This window comes from Mauremys reevesii, linkage group 18 (genome assembly GCF_016161935.1).
Source record: "Mauremys reevesii isolate NIE-2019 linkage group 18, ASM1616193v1, whole genome shotgun sequence".
Classification (NCBI taxonomy): domain Eukaryota; kingdom Metazoa; phylum Chordata; order Testudines; family Geoemydidae; genus Mauremys; species Mauremys reevesii.
Window position 1 is genome coordinate 8808514 of NC_052640.1, and position 26014 is coordinate 8834527.

Genomic DNA, 26014 nt, shown 5'->3' on the forward strand with positions numbered 1-26014 from the left:
AAATATTATTTCGCTGTCAGTTGAAAGACCAAATGCTGCCAAATGGCCTCCAGATCAAAAGACTTCTAAGGGCTAAGGGGAAAAAGCAGCATCTCAGTCTGCTAATGACTGCAAAAAGTAGGAATCACTGAAAATGCAAACCAATGTCCACTCCTTTTCAGCTGCAACAAGTGTATAACACCCCCTGGCTTTCTGGCTAAAGAAGTTTTAAAAACCCACAGATCCTTTAACGAGGATAAGCTTGTAAACGAATTTGTTATTATCAGTTAGCAAAGCAGCAGCTTCCCACCAAGGCTGGAATTTCCATCTTGGTTTGGCAGGCGCAGGGCTGTGAAATTATTAGTGTTTGCCTTTCTTTTGCTGACTATAAAATCCCATTCCGCTGCTCTACCAAGAATGACTGAAGCTAATAAAATGCAGGCATTTGGAAGAAAGCAATAATAAACCTCCCTTTTGGGGTCTTTATGATGAAATTGCCCCACTCCAATCAGAGATTATGCTGCATTCATGACCACTGGTGAGGTCTTGAAGTGCATGCATATCGGCTCAAATCAATATTTAGTTTCCTGGAGACTGTGAGCCATTCTTAGTGCAGCTGTTGGAGAGGATCACTCAACTGCAGAGTTACAAGAAGTCTTTGAAAATACTGCTTACATGTATATTAGACAGAGCATATTTTTACGTTATGTACTATTTGACACGGTTTTCAGTTACTTCACACTACCAGTTTACACATGCATGAATATTTATATTCAACATATATACAGACCTATTTATCTAGCATGTACATGTGTTTATCTATAAACACGTGTGCCTATTCTTTGTTGTAGCTGTTCACTGGAAATTACCAATATACGTGTGTGTGTGTGTGTGTGTGTGTGTGTGTGTGTGTGTGTATACACACACACACACACACACACACACACATATATATATACACACACACACACACACACACACAAAGACACCACACACACAGCTTTAAAGGATTGAAAACCCACATTAATAGCATACAGAAAATGTTTCAATATATTTGTGAGCTGTAGCTGTGATTGACTGAGTGTGAGCTAGCATGTGTATGTATTATATACACACCCGTCTTGAAAAACATATGACATAAAGGCCACCTCTTCATCGTTTCTGTACCCTGTTCTGCCCTGGTTAGCCACATCACCAGTACAAAGACAGCACGATTTGCACAACACAACAGCCTTTTCTAAGTGTCCATGTGACAGAGATACAAAGCAGAGCCCATCAAAGCTCACCCTCAGTTAATGGAGCAGGGAAGCAGGAAAGTGAGGCACTTCCCCTGCCAGAGCAGCAATCAGAGAAGCAGGCTGAAAAGCAAACCTAGAAAGTGCAAGAGTGTAAGTGGTGAAGTGCTCCAGTACAGTGGTCTGAGGATAAAGCCACTGCAGGTGTTCATAACGGGATGTTAATTGTGCAGTGGGAGGCCAGAACTGGGAAGCCCATGGGGAAGTGGTTGGGGATCAGAGCGCTGCAAGCGTAGAGTAAAGCTGATCTCCCATCTTCTGCGCTGCGGGGCTTGCTATAAAAAGAACCATGTGGTGACATCACACACGAATGGCAGAGAACATGGACGGAAGAGCATTCCTTAGCACACAACTGACAGGCTCCCAGTTCACTCCTCTCTGCTACAGTTTTCATTTCACAAACGTGCCCAAATGGCAACAAAGGGGCTTGACTCTAAATTTGCCATCCCAACAGCCAGGCTGAGAGGTGATCCCATTCACTGAGCCACAGCTGGGGTGTCTCCTTCATGCGCTCCAGGTGGGAGTCAGGGGCAAGTCTGCCCACTCAGCCACCTGCACATTTTAGTTTGGTGTCTGCCGCTTGTTTCCTTTCGATGGGGCTGCTGGGAGAAACGCTCCTTGTTCTAATGGCAACTTCACGGCAATTTGTGCCTGGAGAACATTCTACCAGGCCCAAGATTAAAGTAGTGCAGTAGAACCTCAGAGTTACGAACACGCCGGGAACAGAGGTTGTTTGGAACTCTGAAATGTTCAGAACTCTGAACAAAACATTAGGATTGTTCTTTCAAAAGTTTTCAACTCAACACTGACTTGATACAGTTTTGAAACTTTACTATGCAGAAGAAAAATGCGGCTCTTTATTTTTTAGTAGTACATGTTTAACACAGTTCTGTACTGTATTGCTTTTTTTTTTTTTTGGTCTCTACTGCTGCTTGATTGTGTGCTTCCGGTTTCAAATGAGGTGTACGGTTGATTGGTCAGTTCGTAACTCTGGTGTTCGTAACTCCGAGGTTCTACTGAAGCCATTCCTAGATCACATAAAATAGTAACAGTAAATATGGTACAGGCAGAAAACATACCCAGGCATGAAAGATGATATGTCAAGACTGAGATCTGGGAGTCTCCGGTACCAGTTTGAGCTGTGGCCGCTCCTGGTCAGGTGTGCTAGCCTCCTGGGCTCACATTACGTCAGGGAAGGAAGCCAAAATCTGGTTTACACATTGTTACCTGTCTCCAGTATTATATGCATTGAATAAATGAGCCATCTAGCCCTGCATCTGGTGGCCAATACCCAAAGCACCAGGGGCCTACCTAAAAACAGGCCAGAGGAATTTGCATACATTGCGATAACTGGATATGGTGTACGTGTAGCACCGCCCTCTGCTGGATCGACTAGGGACTGCTCACCTAGTCTTCTCAGGCTAATGGCTCACCCCTTCGCTCCACTTGCGGCAACCTGGAGCAGAAAGATCTAGGTCAGTGGTTCTCAAATTTTTGTATGGTGACCCCTGTTACATAGCAGGCCTCCAAGTGCGACCCCCCCTTATAAATTAAAAACACTTTTTAATATATTTAACACCATTATAAATGCTGGAGGCAAAGCAGGGTTTGGGGTTGATGCTGACAGCTCACGGCCCCCATGCAATAACCTCATGACCCCTGAGGGGTCCTGACCCCCAGTTTGAGAACCCCTGATCTAGGTTCTATCCCTGCTGCCGTCATGAAGCTACAAGTGACCAGGAAGCGACACCCATAAAACCCCAGGTGGCTGCTGATTTGTTACAATTACAGTATGCCGGCATCCCGAGGAGGACGTTAGTCACCTGTCCTATTACGGAGTTTTGTCAACTTCACCCCAGCATCCCCCTACCCAAATTAACTATGTTTATATCCAGACTCTTCTAGATCGGCATCTGCTGCTCCAAAGAGGCAACAGAACATGCAATAACATACTTGCCTAACTCCGTCACTATCCCACTGCATCCCAGAGCTCTAACAGGGCACAGTAGAGTTGTTTTATTAAAGGTTATAATTCGGATTTCAGTCTGCAGCAGGGTAAACCAGGTGCCCCCCTGAAATCAGTGTAGTTAACAGGCGCACAAGTGGCTAAGTGAGAGCAGAATGAGGCTCAGGGCATCCCAAAGTGCTTTACGTTACTGAATTAGCAATCAGCTTTCCTTTGCATGGGCGGAAATTCAGACAGTTATCGATGGGTTTGGCACCGGATTTACACCTGTGGAACGGAGAGCAGGCTCTGGCCCCATGAGTACAGTGACTGTGCGGGCAAACTAAACTGCCCTTGTGGGCTCAGCAATAACTCTCATGCAGCCTTGAATGTAAAACCTGCGGGGGAGAAAATGGCCTGGGAACACAGATACTACGGTGATGAGCTGGTATAAGAAGCTGTACAGAGCAGAACTGGGTTTTGCCCCTGGGATCTTGAACTCCCCCACTGACATGCCACAAGAGGAGGGCAGAAGGCCATTAGGTTGAACGTTTCAGCAGGACAGCACCTCTGACAGGACCTGGACCAGCCTTAGCTACTGCTAAAGCAATCAGTGCTTGGGACCCCAGTCCTTCGGCACCCCACAACTGACCCTCTTCCCCCTCTGTCCATAGGATGGTAGATGGAGGAACCTCCTCCAACCCCAGACCTCTCCTTCCCTTCTGCCAGCAGAAACAGATTGAGAGAAGAGGTGGCAACTCAGGGCCTGATTCCATCCTCACTTGCCCCCACCCCAACCCCCATTTCTGTTTGGGGACCATGAAATCACAAGGCTGGTTCCAGCCTCAGCCCTGAACCCAGGGACAGACCCCTAGATTGTCACTCTGAATCCTCTGTTGGAAAAGAGGGGCTGAGAGCCAGCATTAGGTCTTTAGCCAACGACTGAACAAGCAAAAGCTTCGGCAGCTTGTCCTCAAACGACCCTCATACAGCACGTAGCAGCATTCCAGCAGTGTCCATTCACCTCCGATTCCCCGTCCCTATGCCCTCTGAGCCGGCAAAGCATTTGATCGCAGAACAAGGCAACGTTCGTTCTCTGGCTAAAAAATAATCAAACAGCTTCCACGTTAAAAAAGCAGACTTGGCTGCAAAAAGCAAAGCGTGGGGTATTTTTGAGCATTATTCAGCTGGGCCCGTGGCACCGGAGAGCCCCTCTTTTGTTGTCGTCGCTTGGGGTGCTGTTAAGCGACAAACCGCTATGAAGTGCTAGGAGGTGAAGTCACTAAGCTTCAGCAAGGGATGCCACTGCATTCTGTAAGAACGTGCAGAGGACAGCTGCCGTTCTCTGCTAAACCCAGCTCTGTCCTTCCTTTCCTCAACCAGAGTAAGCGAACAGCACCGACAATTACACAATCCCCTCTGCTATTTTCCAGCTGCTATGACAGGAAGGATTCAGTGGGGAATGCACACGCCAGCACAGTGTGCAAAAGGCATCCAGGCTGAGTCACAACAAACACTGACTTCTTTTGGGACACGTGCACAAACACTGAGTTCACACTTGTTACTGTGCAGCATGGTATCACCGTTGTGCACTATTCGTTTCCAGTAATGCCAACAGTGCGCTAGGTGCTGTACAAACCCAAAGGGGGCTCCATCCCGGAACAAAGACAGAACAAACAGGCCGAGAGGGATGGGGAAGGTGTCCAGGTAGTGGCTATCTATCACTAGACACAAGTGCATGGGAAAGAGAATTCCAAATTAGCTTACACCGCTTCATGGGTCTTCACTAACCATACTCTGTACAGGGGAAGGGATCACTTCCCCCCTCACTGACATGCAGCAGCATTCCATATGTTAATCCGGCAGAGCACAAAGAAAGCCTACATAACAGCTCGGGAGCCGAGGGGTACGCCAGATGACTGTGAAACTTCTGGAGATGTTGAAGAAGGTAAAAAGTCCCTGCCTTCATTGCACTAGGGCAAACATCCTTTTTCTTGCAAAATGCTGCCATGTGCACTTTTTGGTTGTTAATTACCATAAACGCAAAGAACCTTTTCTTGCAAATCAGCAGTGTTAGCAATGAAAGTACACCCCCCTCCCGCAAAAAAACCCCGCTCTGCTGGGTCCTTACTCTTACTGGCACTCGGGGAACCAAACCATCTCCTGGGTCAGTCAGAGCTCGGGGGGGGGGGGGGGTGAGGGGGGAGATTAGAGCAAATCATAAGCCAAAAAATGCATTTTCCACGTTGAATGGGGCAAACAGTTTCAGTCAGAAAATATATTGGGGGAGGGGGGAGAATTGGAAAGGGTCTTGACGTTTTCTTAACAAACCATTCAACATTTCATTTCAAAACCAAATGTAATTGCCAAACAAACAATGTTCAAATGTTCGTAAGGGTTTTTTTGGTTTTGGAAAGAAAAGCCAAAAAATAATAATAATCAGTTTTGGTTTCAAACTATCTTGTTTGTTGTTGTTTACCTCTAGCCACCAGTCTTCCCTGGAAGATCCCCATCCAACTATTAACCCAGCCTAACCCTGTTCACTGTATGAGAATTTCAGAGCTTAAGAGAGAGCTCACCGTTAAGGAGCCAGATTTCCAAAGCCTTGTAGCTACCATACATCTACATATATAAAAATCACACCTCTATCTGCAGCACACACAGCTTGTAACACTTCCCTTCAGGAGCAGAAAATCTAGCAATATTTCTTCCAATTACAGAGGCACAGTGTATGAAGTTAAAGGGTTTTCTTTCATCCCAAGCGGATTAGGTGAGATGTCACACTATACAAACCTTGTAATATTGATTGAACAGAACAGAAAGGTCTAATTATGTAAACGATAAGGCAGGTTCCCAAAAAAGCAGCCAACCTTAACACATCTCTTTTCCACAGTTATGGTTTGAAAGGCAATTTAAATGGTTGTTTTCGGCGTCAATCACCATAAATGAGCAGAAGGAAGTGAGAAATAAAAACCTGCATTCCAGGCACAAATTTCCAGGTGAATAATTCCCTGCTGGAGTTTCTCATTGCGTTGGCATCTTTAACCTCATTCGACATGATTCATGGCTCTCTTGACAGGGCTGTCTTTTGGGTGACAAGTTAAACCAAAGTCCTGATTAGGTGTAGTCACTAAAGACCATGAATAGCCCTTTTTGCCATGCCAGGGTGCTAACCCCAGTGTCCTTGGTAAGTTCCAGCTCAGGTCTTCACATTCTGCCTCACTACAGTTTGCATCAGACATAACATTCTTTTTTGACTTTCTCTCCCCCATTTTCATACAGTGCCTGCTATTGACAAATGAGCCTACGCATTTGACCTGCAATAATTGCTTTGTGGTGGTGGCTGAAACAATTCCTGTCTGTGCAAGTTAATGGATAGTTTCCACAACCACAGCAAGACACACACACGTCAGCTCAGGCAAAAGCGGGTGAAGGATGAAATATGTAGCAGGCCAGAAGCAGCCAAAAGCACTACACCAACACACGTGTTTGTATTGCAATAAAAATTAACCCATCCAGGAGGAGGAAAAAAGAAGAAAGGAGAGAAGACAAGCCAGCCAGCAGTGTTTGCAGTACAAAAACACGAGCAATGCAAACATTTCAGCTTTTAAATATGTCTGGAATGAGACAGAAAGCCAACAAGCCATTCGTCTTCCCAGAAATCATTTTGAATCATCTCAGTCCTAATCCCCAACCCTTCCTCCACCATCAGCTCTCCCCCACCCAAGAGCGAATCATTTTTATAATCAGATTTTTAACCACACACGTAAACGGCCCAAGCAAAAGCCAGGCAGATGGATGAATATGTTGCATGCTGCAGAACCCTCCTACATCTGCTCAACTGCATGTCCTGATGCCACTTTCTAGATTAAACTGATGTGAATACATGTAGCAGAGGCCAGATATATACTCTCTACTGGGTCTGCCCAACTATACACCAAGAATACACACCAAGAGCCAGCTTTGGAAACAGGAATTCTTCTCCTCCTTGCCTGCAAAACCTTCAGGGCAGGATGCTGTAGGTAGCTGGCCTTTCATGGCTCCAGTAAAACCACACCCCAGCACAGTGCCGCCTAGTGCAACAGTGTGTGCTCGGATGGAAAAGCGTCACTTGCTGAATCCCCAATACCCGCAGCAGCCTGGGGATTTCCTGCAGGTCTCCCATCCAACTAGTGTCCTGGTATGATCCCAGTTAGTATGCAATATCGGACCCGATCACAATCAGACACACAATCCCTCCTGTCGAAGGCTGCCATTACCTGTCCTGAACTAAAGGGCGGTGCGCATAAGCCAGGAGGCACCACAGTGACCACAGCCTCATTAAAAGAAGCCCCAGTTACTAAGCTTGGATCTACGTGGTCTAAACGAAATCTGCAGAGGGGAAGTCGAAAGCGAGTGGAGGCTCTGGGTACAAGTCACATGTCCAGTGGCTACAGAAAGGCACTTCGGTGACAGTTCCTGTTGTCAGACTTGTTTCACTACTCAGCCATTTTGCACTGTTGTTCCAAAGTACTAAATCAGAAGAGGGCCTTGGGTTTGAAGGCAGCTCTCCCCAAACGTGGCTTTCTGGGGCCTCTCTCACAACCCGGACCCCTGACCAACAAGCCGACGGAGCAGAGGTGTCACCTCACTTTTCCTCATGAATTCAAAGGCAGGCCGCGGGGCTCAGCAAGTTTCTGAATGCCCCGCTCCTCCTCCGCATCCTGCCTGAATGCCGCAGCTTTCCAAGTTCAAAGAGCTGTGGCGTCCACACCCCCTTGTGCTGGATTACTCAATTAGGGATTATGCTTCTGCCAGTCACCTCCTAGCCAACTGGGGCCTCTGCCAAGGTCAACACAAGTTCCAGCCAGTTTCATTAATAACGGTAAGACCCAGCCCACTGGAAACTCTGAGAGGTTAATCCCAGAAACAGATGAACGTTCCCATAACAAAGCCGCGAAGAAAAACACAGAAGAGAAAACACAGCTGGTAGTTTACCAGCTAACCATTCCGACTAGCTGCATTAGCAAATTCAGGGCAGGTTGCGGACATCACACTCCTGACATCTAGCTGGGCCACAGCGTGGGCGAGACTTTAGTGGGTGAGAGGTCACTGGAGTTTGAGATTTATGGACAGCTGAGCCTGTAGGGGTGTCACTAACCTTGAATTTCTCCACTCAGTTACTTTCTAGGCCGCCTCTCACAGAGGAAGGGAGAGATTTGTTTGAGGAAGTCTAGCTCGGAGTGGCACTGCCAAGACACCGCACAATGGAAGAGAAATGAATAGGAAAACACAGGAAACAGGACTATTGAATGCCTTAGAAGAGGTCTTTAATCCCTTGCAGGGCTGCATTCAAAGCATTAGTTAATGGGCTACTGCCTTTTCCATTGTAAAGCCTGTTTTCCAGGAATTTATTGTGACCTGGTCTCGGGAACGTGCAGTCAGGGTGAAACTTGGCAAGTCAATTGTTCGCCTGAATGTGTCATTACAAGTTTATTTTAAAAGGGTTAGTTTGGTCATTTAAAATAATTTTTTTTTAATCTACATCAAATCATAATCCCCTTAGTTCTGAACACTTTGGTTCTATCAAATCTATGTCTTAGCCTGGGTGCCACCACCTTTTCATAAAACCCTCTCCCCATGAATATTTGAGGAGTTCTCGGTCTGAAACAAAAACGTTTTATGTACAAAGACAAGCAATAAAAGAACTCGCCAACAATGGAAGTCGCAATTCCAAGGGAACATCTGAGTAATAATAATAATAATAATAATAATAATAATAATAATATCACCACCCAGCTCTTCTGTAATGTTTTTTTTTCCACTAGATCCCAAAGGAGGCCAGTATTATCCCCAGTTTACAGAGATTCAGCCACGCTGCCTACGTATGTATATCTATATATGTACATGAAAATCTCCTCCTCTGCTAGGATCAATGCAGAGACTCAAGACTTTCGTCTGCATGGCTGGTGAATACACAGCAATGGAGACATCCGGCTCTGCACATGAAACATGTGGGGGAGGAGGGAGCAAAACTAGCAAAGATAAACTTGTAAGAACCAAGGGGTATGATGAATAAGTGCGAACACCAAGGTGGTGCTAAAAAAAAAAAAGCAGTGTGACAGCAAAGGCCAAGTGTCTGCAAGGACAGTGCTAAGCGGGGATTAGCAACAAGGACCCGAGGACACACACACAATGTGCCATTTCGCAAAGTCACAGGTGCTACGTGGGAAAGCTGACAGCATCCACAGAAGGGATCTTCACAGTCACTCATAAGAAGTCCCAGGCAGCAAAGGGAGAGAATCCCAGGCCAGCATGTAGAAGAGGCACTCCCTTCGGCGACACACCCAGGCAGAGGGTGGTCATACTAGTGAAGATTTACTTCAGATCAGAAGTCAATGTAACTCTGCCAGGAGTGGAGAAATATTGCTGAAGATTGAATTAGAAGAGCGAGCTGGGGTTCCTATATAAGAATGGATTAGAATAACTCCATGAAGGGTAGCAGTTATTTTAGATGTACACTGACACCAGCGAGTGCCAAATGGTGGCCTTTCTTGGTTTAGGGTAGAAGACGGCCCTGTTCTATTATGGGGGCAAATGGCCTAGATAAACCCAGAGGTCCCTTCCAACCTGGTCTGTAAGGCTCTGAGAAGGCATACGATGGATCTTCTGGGACGAAGCGTTTTAGCACCACACCTGTGCTAGGCTTTCAAGAGATGTTGGAAGCCCTCCCTTCCCCTCCACTTCAGTGGAAGCTGAGGACAATCAGCAATCCATAGCACGGGGCTAAGAGAGATCACTTAATTCCATTTCCTGGGTGCTGGAACAAAGAGAAATTTCAAATGATGATTTCAGGCTCCACTAAGATTCCCACTGGTTTGAAATAGTGGATCCTGTTCTCAATACAGACTCTGAAATTTCAAATCCTTCCAGTAGGAGAATATTTCTCCTGAATTGCTCTATTATTTTTTTTTTAACAAACACTTGACACTCCCAGAAAATGACCATAAGATGTGTCACAGAACAAGAAACAACTGCTCTCCCTATACTCATTAGCTAAGGCTTCCAAGTGGCTTAGCTTATACATTTCTCACTGGAAAACATAATAAGAACAGCCATATTGGTCAGACAAAAGGTCCATCTAGCCCAGTACCCTGTCTTCTGACAGTGGCCAATGCCAGATGCACCAGAGGGAATGAACAGAACAGGTAATCATCAAGTAATCCATCCCGTATCACCCATTCCCAGCTTCTGGCAAACAGAGGCTAGGGATACCATCCCTGTCCATCCTGGCTAATAGCCATTGACGGACCTATTCTCCATGAACTTATCTAGTTATTTTTTTAAACCCTGTTATAGTCTTGGCCTTCAAAAGTGTTGACTGAAATAATGTGTAGATGGAGAAGCTTGTGACAGTTTCTCCACAAGAGCTTTTTGCTTTAAACCACATAACCGAAGGGTTTGTTTTCCACCCCATCACAAGATAACTAACCCAGCAGTCATCTGAACATGTTTTCCAGTGCAGAGCTGCTGCCAAATGTGGTTCCATCCCAGTGGTGTTGAAAGAAAAACTCCGGGATGGTCACAGTACCTCCTCACTGATGATGCTTTCTGGAACAGAAGTGGCTGTGGAATGCAAGGGGCTAGAGTGCCCAGGAAGGGTTATTTCAAAGGAAAATACTATCAAGGCTGTAGGGGAGAGATCTGATTGTCCTAGTCCCACAACACAGTACTGGCCATTAAGTGCAGACTGCTCTACTCCTCTCCAATGGAGTCTCACTAATTATACACGAGGTGGGTATTCACCCACGAAAGCTCATGCTCCAATACGTCTGTTAGTCTATAAGGTGCCACAGGACTCTGTTGCTTTTCACTAATTATACAGGGATCTGAGCCATCAGAGCACCTGTTCTATCAGCTTCCTTCCAGAGCTTCTCCCCCACCCACCAGGGAGGTCCACCATAATAGTCCTCTGGGATCTCTGAGCATCCTCATTCTCTCCAGCTTTGCACCCTGCTAGTTGAAACTACATGTCTTTCCCGCTCAGGACAGCTTGATGAGATTCCCTTGGAAGCCGAACAATGCCATTCTCTTTCTTAAGTGGCATCTCTATTACTGGAGGTTTGCAACCGTGGTCGCCCATGCCTCTAGATCAGGAGAAATCACCATGTTCTGTTACTCCCAAGCAGGAAAGGAATTAGCGTGAAATGCACCCACGCTACCCCTAGATTTGGATACCTAACCCACTCATTTCCAAGGCAACTTGGGTCCAGTTTTATTAATCAATGGGCTCAGAAGCTAAAGAACTCACATCGACAGCCCAGAATTAGATGCACCATAAAAACGAGCTATGGCTCTATCAGGCTAATGCCATCTGCCTGCTGACGCCGAGAGACATGAATCCGGACAGAATTTCAGACTGAGGGAAAAGTGAAATGCTGTTTACCCAAACGCAGCATCAAAACGGAGCCAAATAAGCAGGAGTTCACTTAAGATGGGGATTTTTAAATCCCAGTTGTTACATGGGGAGGCAGTGCCGTTTCAGATAAATGAGTTATTTTGTTAAATGAGGTTCGGATGAGGGAGGCTTCATTGTGTAAGATTAAGGGCTGCTCTACCCGCCGTTCAGCGTGTGTAACTTATTCTCCTTCATCGAGATGACTCAGAAATGTTCACAGCAAGGGAAGTACAACTGTAATGAGGGGAACAGAGCCGCCAGCCGACCACAGAACCCTTCACACACAGCTAGCAAATCAACAGACAGGATGAAAGAAAGAGATCAAGTAAAATTACATCAAAGGGCCCAATATCCAGAGGAGCCGGGCTTCCCAACGCCACGCGGGGTCAAGGGCAGCATCCAGCTGCTCTAGTGACTGGAATGCCTAACACATGCATATTATACTAGTTACAATGAAAACCTACACCCCTCAGAACAGGGCATCCAGGTCATTGTTTAGCACCGGACAACATCTAGCAGAACGCTAGAGCCATCAAGGGCTGTGAGCTATACCTGTATTGCATCAAATGGTGCATGGAGCCTTCAAGGAACTAGAGAATCACAGGCCCCCTAGGTAAGGCTAAGCTTCTGTCACAGAGGTCACGGAGTCTGATTTCCAGAGACCTCTGTGACATTTTCTGCTTCAGCCCAGGGTGGCGGGGCTGGAGCTGTCAGCTGGTGGGGGCCCCCGCAGCAGGGTTCAGGCTCTCATCTCCCCGTCAGCCCCTTCTGTCACAGTTATTTTTAGTAAAAACGAGGGACAGGTCACAAGCTTCCGTGAATTTTTGTTTATTGCCCGTGACCTGTCCCTGACTTTTACTAAAAGTAACTGTGATGAAACCTTAATCTTACCCATAGGCAACCTGTAGGAGCCAGACGGTAAAGCAAATGCAATTCCCACAGGTGCCATATAACACAGGGTCTGCACCTGCTCAGTATCCTACGGCTGTGTGAGGCTCTTTTCCTTACCTTGGAGAGATCTTCTGTCCCTCCCTGCTGATTTTGGTTGAGTAGAGGCGAGTGCCGCAGCAGCGTGTCTTGCAGCAGGTCTAGCCGGGGTCGTTTTGTTTCAATGAACTCTATTTCTGACTGTTTGCTCATGTCCGAGAGATAGGAGTGCGGCTCGGCTCTCAGGTGTAACTCCTGTGACCTGGGGAGAAAGCGAGAGGCAGTTTTAGAGTCACAAGCAGCCATTCTAGCAGGCACAGGGCTCCTGCATTTCCACATTCAGAATTCCTAAAGGGTTATAACCCGTCACGGGAGGATAAAGCATTCGACTTGATTTACACTTCCCAGGCAGCTAAAAACCTGTGCTCTTCAATTTTGTGCCTCACAACACTCCCCCCACGGTAGGCTATCCAGGGAAAAGATGGACTGGTGGAAATGGCACCAAATGGGGATTCAGAAGATCTGGATTCATTTCTCAACTCTGTCAGTGACTTCTTGTATAGTCATAAGCAAGTAACTTGATTTCTCAGTGGTTTTTATTTTATTTAATTTTTCCCGTGAATGTATCAATGTTTATTACTACAATAACAAAAACAGGTAAAAATCGGTGGAAAAAAACCTTAATTTTGCTGGGTAAATATCGAGGTTTATTTTGGTGGACAGAAGGATGGGGGGGGAAATATTCAGTAGATCAGCGGTTCTCAGATTCCCAAAGAGGTTTGTGACCAGTGTTCCCTCTAATTTTTTACGTCCATGTGCGGAATGAATTTTGTTATGTGCACCAATATGGAGGTGATGTGTGACACATGACCTTCATATTGGTGCACATAACAAAATTCATGTGGTGGGGGTGGAGCCGAGGGGTTCGGAGTGTGGGAGGGGGCTCAGGGCTGAGGGTTGGGGTGTCGGAGGATGAGGGCTCTGGGCTGGGGGTGCAAGCTCTGGGCTGGGGATGAGGAGGTCAGGGTGCAGGAGGGGGCTCAGGGCTGTGGCAGAGGGTTGGGGTGTGGGAGATACGGGCTCTGGGGTGGGGTAAGGGATGAGGGGCTTGAGGCACAGGAAGGAGTTCAGGGCTAGGGCAGCGGGTTCGGGTGCGAGGGGCTGTGGGCTCTGGGGTGGGGCTGAGGCCAGGGATTAGCGGCTAAGGGTACAGGCTGCCCTGAGGAGAAAAAAAAAGGACTCCCCCGCAGCCCTCTCTCGCCGCAGCAGCTCGGGGTTGGGGGAGAGGCAACTTTCCCCAGCCGTGGCAGCTCTGGCATGGCTGAGCCGAGGGAGGGGCTCCTCTTCCCCAGCCATGGCGAGTCTGGGGCAGGTCCGCACTTGGGCAGGCATGGAGGGGCTCCTCTCCTTGGCAGCTCCAGCAGGCCCAGGCCGGGCCGGACCGAGGGTGGGGCTCCTCTTCCCCAGCCGTGGTAAGACCGGGGCAGGTCTATGCTGGGGCTGATGGGGACGGGCGCCCGTCCCCTGCGCGGGGCTTAATAGGCAGCTGCACAGCCACGCCGCTTAGAGGGAACTTAGGTCGTGACCCCTTTGCAATGGGGACGCCAGGCCTGGCGTTAGCCTTGTTGGGGCCCAGGGCCGAAGCTGAAGCCTGAGCCCCATCGCCCAGGCTTCAGCCCTGGGTGGCAGGTCTCAGGTTACAGGGCCTGGGGCTTCGGCTTTGGCCCCCGTGCCCGGGGCAGTAGGGCTCAGGTTTGGACTTTGGCCCTCCTGTCTGGGGCTGCAGGACTTGCAGGGGCTCAGGCCTCGGTGCCCCTCCTGGGGTCGTGTAGTAATTTTTGTTGTCAGCAGGGGGTCGCAGTGCAATGTAGTGTGAGAACCCTGCAGTAGATGAATATTTCGATGAATGGAATTCAATGTGGTTTGCCGCAGAACTGAAACAGCCACCTCTGAGTTTAAGAAAACAATACATCCCTAATCCCCAAATAAAACCGCTCATTTGAATAAACAGTTTACTGTTGTCGACATAGAACTATTAGCCTATAAATATTTACATTTAATAGCTGGGCAACACCATTTGTAGTGCATACATTGGACTTAATCCTTTTCTCCTGTTTTTGTTTTAAACTTTTGAGTAATTCCTTGTGTTCTGAACCATAATCTGATACAGATTTTCGTTTTCTTCCCATTTTAGTATGTCAGATCTTTAAACCATTATCTGCTAACAGCTTGAAATGCGTACGCGGTGGGCATGAGATTCATCAGTATGTTCGGATGAGCACCCACTTCAGAGTTTGCATGCGTGCCTGTTTGTTTATTGTGTGCATCTTCTAGACCAGTGTTTCCTAAACTTGGGACCCCGCTTGTGTAGGGAAAGCCCCTGGTGGGCCGGGGTGGTTTGTTTACCTGCCGTGTCTGCAGGTCCTGCGGCTCTGCGGTTCGCTGGTCCAGGACAGTGGGAGCTGCTGGAAGCAGCGCAGACCGAGGGACGTATTGGCCGCCACTTCCAGCAGCTCCTATTGGCCTGGAGCAGCAAACCGCAGCCAGCGGGAGCCACGATCGGCCGGACCTGCGGACACGGCAGGTAAACAAACCGGCCCGGCCCGCCAGGGGCTTTCCCTACACAAGTGGCGTCCCAAGTTTGGGAAACACTGTTCTAGACTAATACATATAGCTTTACTTCAACAGGCAGCTTTGCATATACACACAGACTAATGTATTATCATAATACATATATCTCATGCAATGTAATGTATTTTCCTAATAAAACAAGTTATTTGATTGATACAAAATCAGGGTGAAAAATTGGGGGGGAAAAACCTCACCAGGCATTGGGTCAGGCCCAAAGCAATTAAAGAGAGGAGGGATCCTCCTGAAAACAATCACATTCAGTCAATATGATGTGAAAGTTTTCTGTAAATGCATCAACGGGTTTCCATATCAAATGCATTTAGTTTATGAGTTAAAGAAGCCCCCAACCCCTCAACTGTTGGGCTTGCAGACCCAGCGTGCGTTCCAAGAATCAAGCCAGGAGTTTTCCTTCTTGCATATCACCACCAGAAACAAAGGTTCTGCAGGCCAAACTACACTGTCAGTGACAACCCCCATTGTCTGCCATGGGCTTGGCACAGACGAAACTGCTGGAGTTCAGTAAACAATTCTGCTGATATACAGACAGGAATCAAATGTGGCTTGTTCACTCTCAGCTGAGGAGATAAGAGGATAAAGATCAGTTCAACACTTGCATTATTTTTGCCACTTAAGCCTCCAAGTTCAGCAGAGGGGAAATTTGCCATTTACGTAGCTACTTTTCAAAATAAGACTCTGAAATATCTATCATTTCACTTGAATGATACAGCGCTTTTCTAGCCAAGCCTGATACACCCTGTGGCACCTCTCAAGTTTCCTGTTGTTCTGCCCAGTCCCCGGTGCAAATTCTGTCTACCCACAGCTGCAGTTCAACATTTCATGTTCTGCTCTAACACTAAATAACAAACAGCAACTGCTGAGCAGGGAGGGTGTTAAAATATTTCAACACCCAGACTCTGATTTTAATTACCTTTGTGCACCAGAGTCCTATTTTCTTAAAGCATATATTACCAAGAAGCTGCTAATTGCCAAGGGTCTGGTCTGAAGCCATAGGACGTGCAAAAAACCCCATAAACCTAGATTCAGACGTATTCATTACATTGAGACATTTTTAAAGATAAAAGAATACAAATTTTAAGACCACAGTTCTCTATCATGACTCAGGCCTATACTGTGCCAAGCAACTATTACATTATAGGCTGCTATTTTCTTTCCATTTCCACATCCACTGGAACGTCTGTTGACTTTCATCCTGAGGAATTTCAAACTGCTCCTGAGATTACTTTAGCCAATACAATTTTTTCAGCCTTTCTTGTTAGGAAATAAAATGCTATTGCTAGAAATTTTCACATCTTTCACTCTCCACATTCACGTCTGTAGCGAGATCTTTACAATGGCCTTTTATGCAGCAACGGCACTGCCATTCGAGTAAAAATAACTCCAGCCAGAAAAAAGTTTAGTTACATTCTGTTTCAGTCAGTGCTGCATTTTCTCCAAAATAGTACCCACCTGGCCATTTCATTCCAGAAATTTCCAGTTCGCTAAAGGAAAAGAAGCAAAGAGTCCTGTGGCACCTTATAGAGTAACTGACGTATTGGAGCATGAGCTTTTGTGGGTAAATATCCCACAAAGTGGGTGTTCACCCAAGAAAGCTCATGCTCCAATACGTCTGTTAGTCTATAAGGTGCCACAGGACTCTTTGCTGCTTTTACAGATCCAGACTAACACGGCTACCCTGCTGATACTAAAGGAAAAGAGCGTTTCTAATGTCATGTTCAATTGCACAACCAGTAACTAAACACCAACGGGCTAATCTTTAGCAACTGACACTTGGAATTAGTAAAGTATAAACTGTTAGGATTTCATGCAAATTACTAAGCAACTCCCAGAGTAATCAAACGCCTACTGAGGGTGCTCATCAAATCACAGGGTCAGGCATTGTTGCAGATGCCCTTCGACAAACAGATTTTTTGTCATACTATACTCATGGCTGCTTTAAGTCTGTATCATTTATAAAAGGGGGGTTGTAACAGGCTTGCAATGTTTGCCTGAAATGGCTAGGAAAGGATTACGTGGGTTTTGTTGCTTCACTAACTAAAGGTGTCATTAGTTGTACAGAAAGGAAGTTGAGCGTGTTTTCCTCTAGGGGGAGACACGATCTAGGGTGTGTGCTGAGCAGAAGGAACCCTGGGAGTAGCGAGGCCAGGGAAGCCCTGAGCTGATCTTGACTTTATCTTCTCATTTGTTTTGTTAGCAAAATCAAATCCCAGGGAGGGAGGGAGGGAGCTTGGACTTTTCAAACTGTAAAAATAAAATAATAATTGAAGCACATAACTTCGTTCCTCAAATCAAGTGAACCTTTTGGGTTCTCCTTCAAGTCTTTTATAACCATGTTCTCCAATGGGCTGCTAACCCTGGGGGACGCAAAAAGCAGGAGGAGGCCAAAACCCTTAACACTATTACATATTTTTCAGAAGGTTATCAACATTCCTCTGGCAATAATGAAGTTCTTCACTATTTAAATGGAAGTGTTATCTTTAAAGGACACTCTCAACACCGGCAGACCCAAAAAAAAGGGACCCACAAGCTGGGATTTTGATATGTGCACACAGCACATTCCCCCAATTCTGAGTTTGGTGCACGCCTGGTCTTTGTCGGCGACCCCAGGAGATATCCTAGTGCTCTGAGCACTTCCAAAGAGAAGCCTGTGAGTTGAAATTCATCTCACACACACACACACACCCTGGACTGGTTCTGTAAAGTTGCTAGAAGTGTCGTTTTAATTTAAAGTCAGTCTGTAGCTCCAACTTTGGTGAAAAAACATCCTTTCTAGAGATCTGGCAGGAAGTACTGCATGGAAGTGCCCAGAACACTGCTGGCAGCACATAGATTAAGGAGGATCATATAAAAGACGTGTCATTTCCAAAGCAGGTAATGCTTTGGACCCATTAACTTTAGCAGTTTCTCTTTGAAATATACATCAGAAAAATCATTTTACACATGGGCTCCCAATCTAGGAGACTTTCTTCAGAAGCGACCTAGAGTTATTGAAAATGGTGACAGCCCCACACCGGTCATGTCCCGTTTCCCTCTCCTAACCATAATCTCCAAGCTCTACACTGGGGAAACTGAAACAGGGTTGTATGACAGCATGAAATTCTGGCTCCACTGAAATCAATGGCAAACCTCCCACTGATTTCAATGAGGCCAGGATTTTATCTATACCATTTACAACGTCAGCAGCAGCCAGTCTACGTGAGGGCTCCTCCCAATTTTGTTCACACTGGGGGAGCAGAACCAGTTTTAACAACAATGGCACAAATGTACTGCATCTCTCAAATGCAGACAAGATCCCAGAGGCCAGCACAAGTCTCTAGAATGTTTTTTCGGGGCCGATCAACAGGAAACTGGTTAGCATTAACTAGTGGATTTTTTTATTTATTTTTTGTTTGCTTGTTTCTCTCCAGCTGAGAAGATTTTGTTGGTTAGCAGACAAAGATTTTTCTGTTACAAAAGCATTGAATTAGAATATAAGAATGATCATACTGTGTCAAATCGATGGTCCTTAATGGCCCAGTATCCTGTCTTCCAGCAATGGCCCGTGCCAGATGCTTCAGGCGGAATGAAGAGAACAGGCAATTATCGAGTGATCCATCCCCTGTCAGGCAGTCCCAGCTTCTGGAAGTCAGAGATTTAGGGACACCCAGAGCATGGGGTTGAGTCCCTGACCAGCTTGGCTAGTAGCCATTGACAGACCTATCCTCCATGAACTTATCTAATTCTTTTTTAACTCGGTTATACTGTTGGCTTTCACAACATCCCCTGGCAATAAGTCAGGCCAAGTTATCATATGTGGTTCTTCATAATGCCACCAGTGGGAAGTCCTACCAGAGGGAAGGTAGCTTTGCCTCAGCAGCCTGGCACCAACCTTGCAGCTTGCTTCTACCAAGTCAATCTCAGTTTAGATGAAAGTACTGGGTTTATTTAAAACTTGAATATTTAAAGCTTCTACTAAAGGAAAGAGCTCCACGCGCACTGCCTGTTTGATTCATGCACAGAACCAGCACAAGCTTTAACACTGTGCCACGTGGGACAGCACAGGCTGACTCAACAGAAAGAGAACAAGTACTCTGCGTGCGTCCTTGGATTGTCAGCTAACACAAGAGCTCTTCTTTCCCTAACACCTTAAAAATTTGGAGTGCGGGCAGATAATACTTAGTTCACAATTGTGCTAGAATCACCAATTATCCTGAAGATTGTAGGGTCTTCCCAATTTCACCAGGGGAGTTACACGCCTTGCAAGACTATTTTCCCCTCTGGGTCAGCGTATCATTGCAAGGAAACTGCTTCATGAAGTGACTTATACAAACATCACTGTGTCACAAAGTGGCAATGCAAAAGAGTTTGTCCTATGGGACGAAATTCATAACGATGAGAACCCTACACTTCTAGTTTTCATTCCAAAATATGAACAGCTCAGTGTTAAGGAAAGCAAAATATCAACCAGGCAGAGTAGTGAAAGCTTCCTCGCATTACTCTAACCAAGCCACGCTGGTCCAGTCACGCAAAGCCCAGGACTTCTCCTCAGAACAATCTTCTCCCATCATGCCAAAGGAGACAGATATATGTAAATTATGACGTTGACACTACCATGTTCATTTCATCATGACCTGAGCTTCATTTGAATCCAGGCCTTAGGAGAACAAGGGCTAAAGTAAAACAGACACAGGGTAAGACTCCTGTGCCTATTTTACAAAAAATAAAAATGCTATATTGAAAACCTCTCCCTTCGAAGGACCTGATCCGCTGAGTTGCTGAGCACCTTATCTCAACCTAGCTTCAAAGGGAATTGAAGAAGCTTGTTGGAAAGGATCTTAACATAGGGAACCAATATCCAGATGTTACCAGCTGTAGCTTTCATTCATTATTTTTGGCAAAATTTTAGCTATGGATGGAGTGAATTGAAGCCAGCATTACAGCCTTCAGCTGAAAAAAAGGGGTGGGGGGGTCACCTTTAAAAAACGGGACCTTAATTAAGCAGAGTAAATAAAATCAGAGTGATCGCGCTATTAATTCAGGAACATTTGGTGCCATTTGGCCCGAAACCGATTAAGATGGAAAAACTGCACATTATTTCCTTAGCTGCATATTGTGGCAGCTTTCCACACATTTCCAACTCCCACGACTCCCTGGGCTCATCAGTCAGGGGGATTAATCATATTCAATAAACAGAGTAATTAGGCCGTCCCTCATTCTATAACACACGTGGCTACCCCTGACTGCTGCAGAAACCTGGCAGCTGGTTAACAAACCCTAAAAATCATTATTGTCATACTTCACATCAGTGCTGGGTGAACTCTTTAAAACCTGAATCGCTGCTCAGTGGAGAAACTCCAAAGACAGGGCATGGCTCACAAACTGGTGATATAATCTACCTCCCCTGAAAACAGCAACTCACTTTACCACAGATAAACACGTGTCTCGTACATTACAGCTACAATTTCTCCCAGTGAAACCATTATCTAGCCAAATTTTCTTGTGTTAATAAGAAAATTTGACTAAAAACCGTTACACACACACCACCTGCCACGCTACACTCAACCCAATTATCCTCATTTCTCCTGCAGATTAAAATTTAAAAAAAAATAAACTCAGCCCTGTAACCTTGCCAGAACATTCCTTTGCAAGTATTCATGGTACGACTTGTACCAACAGTAGATCCTGAAATACTTTTCTTAGCTCCTGCGTTCCAGCTGGCACAGTCAACTGAACAAGCTAAGGGGAAGTCTTACGGCTCCTTCCAAGAAAAAGCCTGCAATCAATAAACTGTCAGGGAAAGCAGCCTATCAGTGAGATGAAATGCAGAGGTGACTTCCCCAGAGCAATGCCGCCAACAGGGTTCAAGCCTTCCTTCCTTCAAGCCAGGATCACAAAAGAGCTGCCAGTTCCTAGCCATCCACAAAGTGCGTGGCCAGTTCCTCCTAGATCAAAACCCAGAGAAGTTCCCTTCCCTATGGGTATTACCCTGCTTGTGCAAAGGGAAGTGTTAGCAGCTACTCCAAGCAGCAATTTCTGCAGGTCCAGGCTGCCACGTATGGGAAGGTCAAAAGGACAGCACAATGTCCCCCCATGGCAGGCAGTGGGAGCAGTGCCAGAAAGGTGACCGCTCCAGGATGTATTACGTGTTGTATAAACCTTTTTGCCCAGCCCCTGTTGATGCAGCAGGGGAAATCCTGTGAGCGCCACCCCAATGCTGTGGAGATCCAAAGAGTGCACAATAGAATATATAAAATATATGGAGATATCCTATCTCCTAGAACTGGAAGGGACCCCAAAAGGTCATTGAGTCCAGCCCCCTGCCTTCACAGGCAGGACATAGTACTGATTTTTGCCCCGTTCCCTAAATGGCCCCCTCAAGGATTAAACTCTCAACCTTGGGTTTAGCAGGCCAATGCTCAAACCACTGAGCTATCCCTCCTCCCTGGAGACACGTGCTCTGGGGCACAGCACTGCTGACCACTACCTGTCCCCAAGAACCCTTCCAAAAGGTTCATGTGAAAGACAGCTCCAGTCCAACCACCAGAAAGGGCAGGCAATAGACTTGAATACCCATATCTGCAAGCCCTTCTTCGTCACAACTGGTATCAAACTAACCTCTCTCAACAGGGTGCCCAATGTCCACCTCACAAACAGCCACCACCACCACCACCGGCACCAGCCGGCCATCCCAGGCAAGAAGCTAGGGCTCCGCTGGATTTGAACTGGTAGCCTCACAATGAAATGCTCTATAGCCTATTCCCATTACATTGAGCTCCTAAAGCCACTCCTCAGTAGCGAAGATAGACTAATCGACAGGGTAGAGAGACATTGCCTTGGCACCAGTCATAACAACCTTTTCAATAACAATCCCAGGCGGAAGATGCTACACAAGTCCAAGGAATCTCAATGGGTTTTACAAGCGTTACAACACTCCTGTGCAGTAGGTCAGTGGTGTCACCACATTGTACAAGGCACGGAGAGGCAAGAGGACTTGCCCAAGGTAACAACGTCAGGTCTCCTGAATCCCAGGCCACACCTTCCCTCTATGTCAAATAAGTTGCATCAACCCCTTTTCCAGAGGAGCAGCATCCATAGCACCAATCCGACTGCCCCAGCTGGCAGTCCCAGAGAGGCCAGCATTGGATGGGTTCAAAATACTGAATTTCTCCGGGCTGGAGGTGCTCGCCATGCTGGCCAGGCAGTGCGGCGAAGTCTGCCTGGGCTGCATCTGTTCTGTGAATAAACACAGGCCCTCAGTCTCCAGGGCCGTCAGTCTGGCACCTTCCACTTGTACCAGACTCACTCACACTTATTTGTTTTTTTTAAGGGCGTGGGGGGAAAAGTGATTCTGACAGAGCGTCAGACGCAGCAGCCAACACCAGACAGGCTGTTTCCTTTCAGTATATTCTAAACGAAGGGGGGGGGGGGGTGGACAGCCTAGAAATCCATAAACAAGTACCTCACACCTCCCGCTGCTGCGTGCCAGGCAGAGTATTACACCCCAAAGGCGGGATGAGACTCTTCCTTTCAGACAGAGCACACTTTTGTGCTTCCCATCCCCCCCCCGCCCCCCAATTCACAGACATGATTTGTGTTTGTCATCCCTCAAAGCCCTGCGTGCTGAGAGCCAGCTGCCTCCGCTTGCAGCCAATCCATCCGAACACCGGAACAAAGCCAAAGTGCTTACAGATGCGCCTTGCTTCAACCTGCCACAGGGGACTCAGCTGCCCAGATTCCTGAGCTGCTCCTCTCCCTTCAGCACTGGGCTTTGCTTCTGTGCCAGGGAAACCAAAACTAGTCACTGTGACAGATACAGGCTACCACCCTGCCTTGCTGCAGCCAGAGGGCAAGACAACAGGGACTTTTTCGATGGTACCTCTCCTAGTAATTAAAGTACGTGAAAGAGAGGCTCTTTCTAATCAAAATGACTTAATTATTTTAATCTTATTTTCATAGACAGTAGAACCTCAGAGTTACGAACACCCCGGGAATGGAGGTTGTTCGTAACGGCAAACAAAACATTAGGGTTGTTCTTTCAAAAGCTTACAACTGAACATTGACTTAATATGGCTTTGAAACTTCACTATGCAGAAGAAAAATGCTGCTCTCTCTTTTTTTTTGTAGTTTATGTTTAACACAGTTCTGTATTGTATTGCCTTTTGGGGGGGGGGGACGCGGAAGGGGGGAGAGGGCGGGGGTGTCTCTGGGGCTGCCTGATTGTGTACTTCTGGTTCCAAATGAGGTGTGTGGTTGACTGGTCAATTTGTAACTCTGGTGTTCGTAACTCTGAGGTTCTACTGTATCGTTTTAGAGGTGGTGATTTCAAAGGCGTCATTGATTTCAGGGAAGGGTTAATCTTTTGTTGTTAGTGTGTGTTTTTAAAAAGTGGATCTTTGGGAGAGTTGTGTCTATTTAAAACGTGAATGTATTTATTGTATTACGTGCAGCGGTCTATAGCTAAAATGCTGTTTTAATAAACATTCCAACCACATTCCAGGTGCCAGGCAGTCTTCAGGCAGGCAAGCGGAGCGTACACTCCAGATGAGCACGCCAAACAACTTGGGGTCCAGCAGCAAGGTGCCCAAAGGGTCACGTCTACAGCTGTTTCACTGGGATACTGTTTTAGAGAAGAACTTCACACCAAAAAGAGAGGGGAGCCTGGTCCCATGGGCCTGAATTTTTAATGTATTTAGGCACCTAAGGATGCAGATAAGTGCCTAGTGGGATATTCACAAGTACCTAGAAACCCAACTCCCATTGAAATCAATTGTTTGATAGATTTCAATGGTAATTAGTCACCCAGGTGCTTTTGGAGAGGGAGGGAAAAAAAGAAAAAAAAAAACACTAGGCATGCTACATACCTTTGACAATCTGGCCCCACATCCACAAGCCCTGGGCTAAAGTCCCTCCTGAGCTTAATAGTGTCAGTGTGCTCACGGAGTGGAAGAAGGCAAGGACACGTGACATGGGTTTCAACCAGGCCACAGCTTTCTTAGTCAAATCACATCCAAGGCTGCCAATCAGGGGACAGCCCAGAGCTGTCACACCCCACTGATCTTCTGCCAATTCTTGGGGGCTCCGTATCATCACAAAGGGAGGGTCCCTGGGGGCCTCCACTCACCTGCCAGCATCCCTTCCCTTTCGGGGGTTGAGGCAAGAGGGGACCTCAACCCCCAGCCAGCAACACCATCAAGCACATTGGCAGGGCAGTCCCCCCAGGTAGTGCCCCAGCCCTGGTTTGCATTTCGTAGAATCATAGAATATCAAGGTTGGAAGGGACCTCAGGAGGTCATCTAGTCCAACCGCCTGCTCAAAGCAGGACCAACCCCAACTAAATCATCCCAGCCACGGCTTTGTCAAGCCTGACCTTAAAAACCTCTAAGGAAGGAGATTCCACCACCTCCCTACGTAACCCATTCCAGTGCTTCACCACCCTCCTAGTGAAAAACTTTTTCCTAATATTCAACCTAAATCTCCATCACTGCAAATTGAGGCCATTACTCCTTGTTCTGTCATCTGGTACCACTGAGAACAGTCTCGATCCATCCTCTTTGGAATCTCCTTTCAGGTACTTGAAAGCAGCTATCAAATCCCCCCTCATTCTTCTCTTCTGCAGACTAAATAATCCCAGTTCCCTCAGCCTCCTCTCATAAATTATGTGCTCCAGCCCCCTAATCATTTTTGTTGTCCTCCACTGGACTCTTTCCAGTTTGTCCACATCCTTCTTGTAGTGTGGAGCCCAAAACTGGACACGGTACTCCAGATGAGGCCTCATCAACGCCGAATAGAGGGGAATGATCACATCCCTCGGTCTGCTGGCAATGCTCCTACTCCTGTTCCTACTCCTAAAGGGTTAGACAGAATGCCCCCTTCTCGTAAGGAGATGCCCTTGGGATACCCACTATATTACCTTTTTTGGATCTGCAGCCTAAATCAGCGAGTTCCCAAACCTGAGCCGGCTTTTGTAGGTGACAAATCTGAGGAACGGTCACAGATTGAAGTGTCACTAGAGGAGGTTTTGGAATTAATTGATAAACTCAACATTAACGACAGGCCCTTCAGCACCCTGGGGTGAACAGCATCAGGCACCACTGATTTGAATTCATTCAAATTGGTCAGAAGATCCCCGACGTGTTCTTCGCTTATCCCAATCTGCAGCCCTTCCCCTTGTCTACAGTAACTTCGCTAGTCGTCCCGTCATGTTATGTTTTGTGAGAAGACTGCAGCAAAGGAGGCACTGAGCAGCTCCACCTTCCTATCATCCTCTGTTACCAGCTCACCTTCTCCATTGAGCAGAGGACCCATGCTGTCCATCTTTTCTTTAATCAGTGCTTGAAGGGTTAAAAACATAGGCAAGGGACAGGGGCGGCACGTTTGGCTCTTCGGCGGCAGGTTCCTCTCGGAGGGAAGGACCTGCCGCCGAATTGCTGCCATTCTTCAGCGGCAATTCAGCGGCAGGTCCTTCCCTCTGAGAGGGACTGGGGGACCCGCCACCGAATTTCTGTCGAATAGCTAGACGTGTTGCCCCTCTCTCTTGCCGATGACCAGTGGTAATTCGGCGGCGGGTCCCTCAGTCCCTCTGAGAGGGAAGGACTTGCCGTCGAATTGCCGCCGAAGGAGAGACTTTCTACGCCCCTCACCTTCCGCGCCCGAGGCAAGTGCCTCACTCGCCTTGCCCTCGTTACAGCACTGACTCTTGGTCAGATTGGCAAAGATCCCGGAGGATTTCACCTTCTTCTGCAGGATGAGGCCTGGGTCACTTGCAGGTTTAAACTAGTGTAAATGGTGGATTCTCTGTAACTT

General features: G+C 46.9%; 1 protein-coding gene across 25 annotated transcripts in view; it reads right to left on the reverse strand.

The window, feature by feature from the left end:
• Positions 1 to 26014, reverse strand: part of NCOR2 (nuclear receptor corepressor 2) — a 593256-nt gene that overhangs the window by 226924 nt on the left and 340318 nt on the right. For all 25 annotated transcript variants that reach the window (XM_039505017.1, XM_039505016.1, XM_039505026.1 and 22 more), the window contains one exon: positions 12665 to 12845. In XM_039505017.1, coding sequence (XP_039360951.1) covers positions 12665 to 12845 — 181 coding nt within the window. The remainder of the gene's footprint in view (positions 1 to 12664; positions 12846 to 26014) is intronic.